Here is an 11,094-nt window from a genome sequence, read left to right as displayed (position 1 = left end):
GTTAACAGGGAGCCAATGACAAGTCTTACCTTATAATCAAATTAATCCTACTTATATTATAATGTGAAAGTTTGTGAGAATGTATGGATGTATGTTTGTTATTCAATCACGCAAAAACGGCTGGACCGATTTGATTGAAATTTGGTATGTAGATAGGTGACACCCTGGATTAACACATAGGCATAACATATAACACATACTTTTTATCAACACACCACGCGGGCGAAGCCGCTGGCGGAAGCTAGTAATTTCTAAATTATGACCTTTGTATTAAGCAATTGTTTCAGCGTGCATTATAATCACAGACATTGACATAAAGGAAGGTACTAATATTAATTACTCGCATGTCAGAAAGTGTCAAAATAAACGTAGGTATCACTTATTAAGGTCGTTCGAATCTGTGTTTTGTTTCTTTCATAATTAAGTTTATGTATTGCAACATAATTTCTGTTGGATAGAATATCACTAAAACTCAAATTCACGGAATACATAAATGACAGTTTTCTCAAAACAACTGTTTACTATGAATTTCCACGTACAAGAAAAGTGAACGTTGATGGCTAATGGAAATTTTGCCGGCTAATGTGGACCATAGTATTTTCCGACGTTAAATGTAGACCATTTTGTAGAAGTCTCAATCACAGCGTTAAGTTCATGCTTATTGTGATAATAATAACTAAAAATAACTTTAAATTCTTACTAATATTATAAATGCCTGAATGTTATTGTAGAAAAACGTACACATAACAAATTTATTTTTCTTTATACCAACACCATTGACAATTCTGAAAAAGCTTCTGTATGTGACCGGAAAATAATAACAGTGAGTGGATAAGTCAGAGGGTTAGCCCTCGAAACATTAAGGTAGATTTGGAAACTGTACTGTTTAGTTTACAAATCTTTTCAGCTGTACGGGTGGGAACTCAAGTATTGTCAAGGTATACTCGTACACTGAAGGGAAGCCCGGCTTTAAATTCACACACTTCAGTTACAATAAAAATGTTTACATTTAAAGCTTTAAAAGTTTTCTTCTTTATTTCAGAAACATGTCATACTAGACAAGTATTATGTTTATATTTCGGATGATGGTTCGATGATTTACTAGTGAACTTTGTTTATAGGTACTACAGAAGCTCAACTTTTATTTACCATGTTGTTTTACATACTAACTAAACCTTGTATATATTTTTTTTCCCAAAACAGAACGTCAAAATCAACATTCTCATGAGTTCCTGGACCATACCCAGGAAATTATAACAACAAAAAAATGAATACATTAAAGGGTACTTAGTACTGTGTTTAAGTTATCACGGAAATATACTTTCTGTTGCGTGTGAAATACGGTACAGTTTACTGACCTCACTTTTACGTTACTTACTTCCTTTTAATTCTGAGTTAAGCAGTTATGTAGGAATAGTATATAAAGAGAATTGGTAACCCTGATTATACATTCGCAGTTGACTTGTGAAACAATTAACAATTTAAAATGGCAGCTAAGGTTTGTTTCTATTTTAATGAATTACGAAAAAACTTTTCTGAACTTTTTAAACTAATTAATTACTGAAAATAGCATCATAATAAATAATATTTTTTATAATAACACAAAACTATTAATCAAAAATATTTTTTGAATTAGTATGAATATGATTTTAATATTTAATTACAAAATGAAGATAGCTAATAATGTTTTATCATTTTTCAGTTCGTGATCGTAGCTCTTCTGGTGGCGGCTGCTCAGGGCAGCGCGATCCACGGCGGCGACTACACCAGCTTCTCGTACGGCGTGTCCGACCCGCACACCGGCGACGTGAAGAGCCAGCACGAGACCCGCGTCGGAGACAGCGTGGTCGGCCAGTACTCGCTGCTCGACTCCGACGGCACAAAGCGCACCGTCGACTACGCCGCTGACGCGCACTCCGGCTTCAACGCCGTCGTCCGCAAAGACCCCGCTCTGATCGCTCACGCCGCTCCCGTGGTGGCGCACGCCGCTCCCCTCGCCTACGCCGCCCCCATCGCTCACGCCGCTCCCGTCGCTCACGGCTACTCCCACGGCGTGGCCACCTACGGCGCGGTCGCCGCCGCTCCCCTCGCCTACAGCGCCGGAGTGTACGGCGCGCACGCCGCTCCCCTCGCCTACGGCGCCGGACTCTACGGTGCTCACGCCGCTCCCCTCGCTCACGGTGCCATCGCTTTCGGCGCTCACGGCGCTCACGGTCTCTACGGCGCCCACCTCTACTAGATAATGATAAAATATGTTATTTATTATGAAAAACCAATGAACGAATGCTGTGATCAAATAAAGTAGTTCAATGAACTCAAATATTTCTGTTTTTGACTGATGGTCCTTTCTATAAACCTATCATCATTCACCCATCCATCTCCACACTACATATAGACTATAGACCAACTTCCTAATTTCTCAATACACAAACATGATGAAAGCTCATGCGTTTCTGAGCTGTGGATTGTATTCAATATTGTCCAGAGGCGGATCTGTTGTAATGGGCACAGTACACAACGCTTATTTACTTGTGATGACACACTTGTTTCTCCTTTTTATGTATAAACTCCTCATTCCTCCTCAACGTATTTCCTTTACTACTTCCTTATGTATGAATGGGAATGTAGGTACGAGAATTTTCAGCCAAATCGGATGGATGAGCCCACAACCTTTTTTGAGGGCTGAATCCCCGCATTATGTCACAGTGACTATAACTTAACAAAGAAATCTTATCAAGGTTTTCATAACGGGAAGAAATTGTAGACGTGATAATCAAATAACTCACTCCAGTATGTCTCGTCTAAACAAAGACATGTTCCAATATTAATTATCATAATGACGTTCTTAACCGCCTTGAAGTGCACGTTGCGGCGACACGTCATGACTACGTCAGAGTACAATCACAGTACAGTTAATTTAATCACGAATGAATGTTACTGGTTGAAACAGAACCCTGCTCCTATTTGTCGATCCTTGTAAGACCGTTTGTACCTACTATAATGACTGACATAGATGTTCAAAATTATAGCCGTAAGTATAACAAAATTTGTTATACGGCATTTACCTAAGCCTTCTGGAAAACATAGGAGCACAGAATCTGTATGTCATAACATCTCATGTTATGGGATTAATATAGGTATGATCACCCATCCTCGGACCGCTTCGTGATGCGATCTGATCATCCATCAACTCGCTGTCAAAAATCGGCTGTTACTACGGATTACAATAACCGATCCATCCGCTGTTTGTCGTATAGAGATTGATTGACATCTATACTAATATAATAAAGAGGAAGCATCTTTTTGTTCGTTTGTACCCCCGAAGGCTCAGAAGCTACATAACCCATTTGAAAAATTCTTTCACTGCTGGAAAGCTACACTCTTTCGGAGTAAGATTGGCTATATTTTATCTTGGTACAGCCAGGTTATAAATATAAATAAGTGACTGGAAAAGTCGAGCAACTTTTGTGAACTTCAAAGAAATAAATAGGTAGATAGGGTTCTATTCAATATCTTTTGGAGAATTAAAGAGTTTTGTTACGTTTTGAAACAATTGTTTGTCATCGAAAAACTAATAAATCGTATTCTTTTTATCATGGCCTACATGTTATTTGCATTAATTGGTTCATCGTCACGGAATGGGGATTAACAGTCTCCTTACACCGCCTCCTGGCTCTGTTAGCTAAATAAACCTTACCAATCTTCGGCCAAATAGGTTCAGCCGTTTTTGGGTTATAATTTTTAACTAGAAGAAAGTTTGTTTTTATAATTACCTACCCTAAATATTTTATAGAAGTTTTAAGATTAATTTGACGTTTGAGTAACTCCAAAAACAAAGAGAGCGTAAATAGTCCAATTGAATTCTAATGTAATTTTCAAGGCTTTTGAGTAGAAGTTAAAAACTAAACCTAATTGACTCCGACTGTTTTGTAGCACTGTGTTCATTCTGATTTTACAATAAATTCATAGAGTTTTTATGACACGGGAAACCAGGCCTTGTAATTTTTAATTTTTGGACTTATTTTAGTCCCGAGGCCTGCGAACAATTTTTTTTTTGATACATATACATACATTTAAGACTTTGTGAGTGCCTTCCTTACGATGAGTCCGACAAACTTTTTGAATGCACAAATTTTGGTGCCGCTGCGTCTTATAATGCTTGACTCCTGGAATTGTCGATATGACGTCACTATGACTTTTCGTACATACAAGTTTCATTTTTTGAGATTCGTTTTATAAAGTTAACTAGAAAATGGTGGTCAACTTGTCCGATAAAGATCGTGCTGCGTTTGGAGTGTCCACCATCCTGAAAATGTCGGTATGACGTCACTACGACTCTTCGTACATACAAGTTTCATTTTTTGAGATTTGTTTATAGCCCGGTCAAAATAGACATTTGAAATAACAAAAATTCCCACAAACCTGATTTTTGGTGGAGAGCTAGATTTGATCATTATAAATAAAATACTAAAAGTCCCCATCGATCCCATGTGTGCGTCAAAAGTTATTCGAGGTCAAATGTCAAAATGTTTGGTTTTTTGTGTTTTTTTCGAAAACGGTAAGTTTTATCAAAAAAATACATCAGACCAAAATTGTAGATTATAAAATTTTCTACAAGAATGGCATTAACAGTTTTCTCATAAATCTTACCATTCCTGAGATATCACAATTCAAAGAGTCACACTACACATGATATGCACATACAAGCCACGTATGTACGACGGCTGCCTTTAAGTTTTGTCGTTTGAAATAAGTATAGACAATCTAATAGGGTAATTCCATTTATTGTTTTTCAGAGAATTCTCCGCAATATTTAATGCACTTTTGCATGCATTAAACCCAGTTCTTGAAATATTTATTCCATTCTGAAGTGGGGGTAGTCAAATTGGCCGATTGGTATGAGTCAACAGCTTTTTCAGGTGTGCTGAAACGTTTACCACGAAGACTTTACTTAATTTTGGGGAATGTAAAACAATCGTAATGCCCACGGATCCATGTTACGGTATGTTACATGTTGGTCTGCGACAATTAACTGCCGCATAGCCTCGATATTATCTTGGGTCATATGGGGTTTTGAATTACCTTCACGTGGCTTGTCGCTAAGGCTAGATTGCCCACTTTTAAATCCTAAATATCAGCGTACTGCAGTCCTAAGGCATGGTTCTGCATTACTAAACACAGAACAAAATTTTTTCAACCGCTGAAGTCGCGCACAATCCGCTTTTAAAGTGTAGAAAATTATCGCATGCTAATTTTCCTTCGACATTTCCATTTTTATCCAGAAGACTGGGGTTGGAAATTGATACATAATATCTGGACCCTATTAAAACTTTACTCCCACTTGCTCCAGAAAAACTCCTGACATTATTTTTTGCAATTGCAAAAATGATTGTAGTATCAAATCATCCTCCGAGCCCTTTTCCCAACTATGTTGAGGTCGGCTTCCAGTTTAACCGGATGTAGCTAAGTACCAGTCCTTTACAAGGAGCGACTGCCCTATCTGACCCCCTTAACCCAGTTACCCGGGCAACCCGGGTAACAATACCCCTTGGTTAGACTGGTGTCAGACTTACTGACTTCTGACTACCCATAACGACTGCCAAGAATGTTCAATGACAGCCAGAACCTACAGTTTAACATGCCATCAGAAACATAGTCATTAGTGTCCAAGATATGATTAGAAAGTACATACAAACTTAGAAAAGTTGCATTGGTACTTGTCTGACCTGGAATCGAACCCACTCATACTTGAGAGGTTGGTTCTTTACCCACTAGGCCACCACGAGTTTTTGTATGAATCTGATAAATCTAAAACAATCACAATAATAGTTAACCCAATAGTTAATATCCATAATGACATCATATTAGAACTTGACGGCAATTATTCCCTTAAACTATCCTAAAATTGTCATGACAGTTAGTGGAGTAGGTCTACAGGGGAAACCACGATAAAAAAAACGCGCCGAGTATACTACCTCACAGGTGGCGTGGAAATGTGTGCATGTCATGTGTGGAATATACTTTGAAGCGCGATATCTCAGGAATGGTAACATTTAGGAGAAAACTGTTAATGCCATTTTTGTATAAAATTTTATAATCTACAATTTTGGTCTGATGTATTTTTTTGATAAAACTTACCGTTTTCGAAAAAAACACAAAAAACCAAAAATTTTAACATTTGATCTCGAATAACTTTTGACGCACACATGGGATCGATGGGGACTTTTAGTATTTTATTTATAATGATCAAATCTAGCTCTCCACCAAAAATCAGCTCTGTGGGAATTTTTGTTATTTGACCACTACTTTTATGTCTATTTTGACCGGGCTATTAATAAAGTTAACTAGAAAATTGTGGTAAGCTTGTCCGACAAAGATTATGCTGCATATGGAGAGTCCATCGTCCGGAAAATGTAGATATGACGTCACTGTGGCTCTTCGTACATACAAGTTTCATATTTTGAAATATGTTTAATAAAGTTACTTTCAATATTGTGGTAAGCTTGTCCGACAAAGATCATGCTGCATATGGAGTGTCCACCGTCCGGAAAATATAGATATATTTAAGAATTTGGTATAGAGTACTGAAAATTGGTGTGAAGTATGTTAATAGTAAATGTTGCATTTAGAAAGTCGTTTCGAATGATATATGTATCATTACTACAGGAGGGATTTATTAACTTGAAAACACCTATCGATATAATAATCTTATATAAGCTCTAGCTTCTGAAATACTAACAATCAGCCGAAGTTTTTTTAATATGAAATGTTGCATTTAAAAACGTCTTTTGAATTATGTATAACTCATTACTAGAGATGGGATTTATTTAATTGAAAACTTCTATCAATAATTATAATTTTAAATAAGCTCTAGCTTCTAAACTACTAACAATTTGTCGAAAGTATGTTAACACGAAATTTTTCATTTGGAAAGGTTTTTCAAATAATATATAATTTGTTACTAAAGAAGTAATGGATTAGCTTGACAGAACCTATCGATAATAATAATTTCAGAAAAGCTCTAGCTTTTAAAGTACTAACAATTTGTCGGAGTTATGCTAATACAACCTTGCGCTTAAAAAGATCTTTTGATTGAAATATGGCTCATAACTTCAAGTGAGATGTTATTCCTTAACACAATGTAAAGTATCAATAATATGCCTTAGGTCAGTTATGTCTTCCAAAATACTAAGAAATTGTAAGTGGTATGTTAAGACGGAATATAACGCTTAAAAAGATCTTTCGATTGACATACGGTTCATACTTTGAGGTGGGACATTATTCCCTAACATAGTAAAACCTATCGATAATACGCCTTATTTGGGCTATATCTTCTAAAATACTAAGAATTGATAAGTGGTATGTTGAGACAAAATGTTGCCCTTAAAAAGACCTTTTGATTGATATATAGTCCTTTAATAGATGTGGGATATTATTCCTTAACATAATATAAACTATCAACAATACGTCTTAGTCAGGCTACTTTTTTTAAAATAGTAAGAATTGGTAAGTAGTATGCTAATTTAATATACTTAAATAATGCACGTGAATATTTAAGTCAGAAATTGACAAAAAGAATAAACTTCTTTCAATTGTAATATTTTTTTTCTCATTTTCTTGTCGAACTGACTATTTAATTCAATGTATTTGTCGGACAAGTCCATATTTGCATTTAGAATAATGTTATCTATCATTGTTATTCTTGTCCGACATGTATGTATGGGGAGACACAGTGACGTCATATCGACATTTTTCGGATGGTGGACACTCCAAACGCAGCATGATCTTTATCGGACAAGTTGACCACAATTTTCTAGTTATTAACTTTATTAAACAAATCTCAAAAAATGAAACTTGTATGTACGAAGAGTCATAGTGACGTCACTGCGACATTTTCAGGATGGTGGACACTCCAAACGCAGCACGATCTTTATCGGACAAGTTGAACACCATTTTCTAGTTACTTTTATTAAACGAATCTCAAAAAATGAAACTTGTATGTACGAAGAGTCATAGTGACGTCATATCGACAATTCCAGGAGTCAAGCATTAAAAAACGCAGCGGCACCAAAATTTGCGCATTCGAAAAGTTTGTCGGAATCATCGTAAGGAAGGCACTCACAAAGTCTTAAATGTATATGTATCAAAAAAAAATTTGTTCGCCGGCCTGGGGACTATTTGTTTTACAAGAACTATTTTGTTTAGGTCTTGGTAATTTTAAGGAGTACTTTACAGGATTTAATTGTTCAATAATAAAAATCCAATATCACTAGAAAGTCTCGAAATACATAATTTTATTTACATATCCAATATTTACAATTTCTTCACAGGCAGTTGGTAGTCTTGATTCAATAGTATCGGGCGTAGGGGAAGGGAGTAGCGTAGTTGATGGCTCCAAACTTGGCGAAGCTCAGAGGAGCAGCGGCGTAGGAGATAGGGGCGGCGAAAGCTTTAGTAGCGATGGCAGGGGCCGCATAGGAGATTGCAGGGGCCGCGTAGGAGATGGCAGGAGCCGCGTAGGAGATGGCAGGGGCGGCGGCGATGAGCGCGGGGTCCTTGCGCACGACGGCGTTGAAGCCTTGGGCTCCGGCGGCGTAGTCCACGGTGCGGCGCGTGCCGTCCGACTCCAGCAGCGAGTACTGGCCCTGCACGTTGTTGTCGATGCGGTTCTCGATCTGGTGCTTGAAGTCGCCGGTGTAGGGGTCCGCCACGCTGTACGAGAAGCTGGACAGGTCGTTGCTGGCGCACACCACGGCTACCAAGGCGAAGGATACGACGAACTGTAAGACAAAAAGGTATGATATTAGTTGGTGACTCACCGAAAAAGATTTTCAAGAATACAATAGTAGCTAAGCAATGATGAAAGAGCAAATAGAAATGTAGGCAGTCTTTTTGAGGTCAATAGACATAGTCAGAATGCACTGGAATATTGCGATGTAAACTTCAAGTTTTAACAATATTTTTTGTCATAATTTATTCAAATAGCACAGCTTAATTAGTCTTAATATGAAGCAACCTCTGTTCTTAATATATTTTTATGTTAATGACTTAGTTATTGTAACCGATAAGGATCAAGACAATAACAAGAATGTTTACCTTCACAAACATTTTGAAGGAAGTGTTTTTGTTGTTGTGACTACGTCGAGGAATCCTGAGAGTCTGATGCTCCTTGCTTCACCTGTAGAGCCTTTTATATCAACCAACAATTGTTCCAGTTTAATTTTAAACTTATTTATTATGAAGAAATTCAGGAAATGTCTAAAAGTCAAGTTCGAATCAGGGCAATGCTCTGAAGGAAAAGGTCTCACTTCTCAGTTGTGCGAGTTTATAAATAAACTAGTTTAAAATTATCTCATGTCTTCACCTTTTAAATAACTGAAATTATAAGCTTACGAACATGGTTTATTTTGTTTGAGTCATTGTAAAAGTATCAATTATGGTTGACACGAGCGGATCTAAATGGTATTGTACTCAACTCCTTTCATAGTGGGTTCAAAAATAAATCAACAAAAACTTGGCAAATTATACAGCTTTTATTATTTCACAAAACATACATACATTATACAGGATGTATATAAAATTGCTAAAGAGTGTTTGTTTAATTAAGATTCCGGTCGGACACAAGCTAATTTCCTTTTGAATACTGACCACAATATAATAACAAGGCTAACTAGGTCCGGTCTAGTACATTACTTCTTAGTCACTCCAATAGATATTCATAGCGAAAATATTACACAACTTAAAATATAAATGCAACATCGGAGTCCGTTTCATAAGCCACGAGTTTTACATTCATTCTTCATTTACGGCCAGGGGTTATGGGCTAAGGCAGCAGATCCATGAGAAATGGTTTGTGAGAACGAAGACCTGGAGTAGGCTACCGGAATGGGTGCTGGGGAAGGGTGGGCAGTTGGGGCAGGGTAGGTATTGTACGTCTGGACTGCAAGATTGGGATATCTTCCGATATCATTGCTTACTGCTTGAGCATGGCCGGCCGCTCTACCATCATTGTTCACAGTGGCTTGGAAGCCGGTATGGTCATCAGCTCTGTAGTCTACCGTTCTTCGGATGCCATCGGGTTGGAGCAAGGAGTACTGTCCTAGAACAGTGTCGCCTCGTCTGCTTTCATGTTGGCTTTTAATGTCACCAGTGTGAGCATCGTTGACTTCGTAAGCAAAGTTGTAGTTCGGGTTCGAGTCGTAGTATGAAGGTTGGACTCCAGCGAATGGTATACGGGGCTGATGCAGCAGCATGCAGGATGCGGATATCACCAACCCGGAGAGGACTGCGAGCTGCGGGAGAAGGTATATTAGAGCGGTTGATGACGTCATAAAAAAAGGATTTTGAACTACGAACTTTATTCTAGCATTTGCACGTTGATACCAGTAAATATTTTTTAAATTATTTTAAATATAGAAATATTTTTTTTTTACCTTTTGGATCATGTTGAAGTTTTGTAGGTACTTGGTTGTCTGTAGAATACAGTTGTTCGAAGAATGATTATTTGTCGGTTTTCCAACAATTTATATACAAAGTAAAATGAAAATCAATACGGTTTGAGCAATACATATTGTATTTCTTAGAGTATTAGACCGAAATAAAACTGGTTACTTTTCCTAGGTTACTATAGCCTAAGATCAAAAAAATAATTGCAAATGAAATAAGAGTACCTTTAGTAATTGTATATTTTAAGCTTTGTTCAAGGTGTAAGGAAGAATTGAATTTCCTAATGCAATCTAAAATACACGATCTAGTCCTTCGGTAATTAAGTGAAGGTAAAGTATTTTGTTAATAACACCTGCAGTCATATAAATTAATACGTCATCATATTGTGGAAGAGGACGATCGAAGAAACGATGGATGGATTGTGTGAAAGTGGATAGGTTGTAAAGAAAGTTACTTGCGAGATGATGACAGATAGAAGAGTATGGAAGGAGAAGATATGCTGCGCCGATCCCAAATAAAATTGGTATGAGGGCAGGAGGATGATGTCATCTTAAAGTTAACATGCTCATCAGACTTTAAAACACCTACTAATCTCTATTTACCCAACGTCATAAAACCATTGACCACAGCTTTGTAAGCTGTAGCTAT

General features: G+C 37.3%; 3 protein-coding genes across 3 annotated transcripts; 1 reads left to right on the top strand and 2 right to left on the bottom strand.

Annotated features, from left to right (window-relative positions):
• Positions 1-1,431: 1,431 nt before the first annotated feature.
• LOC124645888 (larval/pupal rigid cuticle protein 66-like) lies at positions 1,432-2,322 on the top strand. The gene is made up of 2 exons (XM_047185863.1): positions 1,432-1,498; positions 1,703-2,322. Exons 1-2 carry the CDS (start codon positions 1,487-1,489, stop codon positions 2,237-2,239), a joined length of 549 nt encoding a protein of 182 aa, XP_047041819.1. The 5' UTR covers positions 1,432-1,486; the 3' UTR covers positions 2,240-2,322.
• Positions 2,323-8,266: 5,944 nt separating this feature from the next.
• Positions 8,267-9,160, bottom strand: LOC124646079 (larval/pupal rigid cuticle protein 66-like). Its single transcript, XM_047186116.1, has 2 exons — positions 9,097-9,160; positions 8,267-8,780 (listed from the first exon to the last, which is right to left on the bottom strand). The coding sequence occupies exons 1-2, from the start codon at positions 9,106-9,108 to the stop codon at positions 8,349-8,351; spliced, it is 444 nt and encodes a 147-aa protein (XP_047042072.1). The 5' UTR covers positions 9,109-9,160; the 3' UTR covers positions 8,267-8,348.
• A 506-nt stretch (positions 9,161-9,666) lies between these two features.
• LOC124645749 (cuticle protein 8-like) lies at positions 9,667-10,331 on the bottom strand. Its single transcript, XM_047185624.1, has one exon. The coding sequence runs from the start codon at positions 10,329-10,331 to the stop codon at positions 9,804-9,806; it is 528 nt and encodes a 175-aa protein (XP_047041580.1). The 3' UTR covers positions 9,667-9,803.
• Between the last annotated feature and the right edge of the window lie 763 nt (positions 10,332-11,094).

The sequence above is a fragment of the Helicoverpa zea genome, chromosome 3 (assembly GCF_022581195.2).
Source record: "Helicoverpa zea isolate HzStark_Cry1AcR chromosome 3, ilHelZeax1.1, whole genome shotgun sequence".
Classification (NCBI taxonomy): Eukaryota; Metazoa; Arthropoda; class Insecta; order Lepidoptera; family Noctuidae; genus Helicoverpa; species Helicoverpa zea.
The sequence above is the reverse complement of the archived record's forward strand: the minus strand, read 5'-3'. Positions and strand labels throughout refer to the sequence as shown.

Excerpts from the sequence above, each read along its gene's own strand:
- LOC124645749 (XM_047185624.1), bottom strand. The coding sequence starts at position 10,331 with ATGACGTCATCAACCGCTCTAATATACCTTCTCCCGCAGCTCGCAGTC.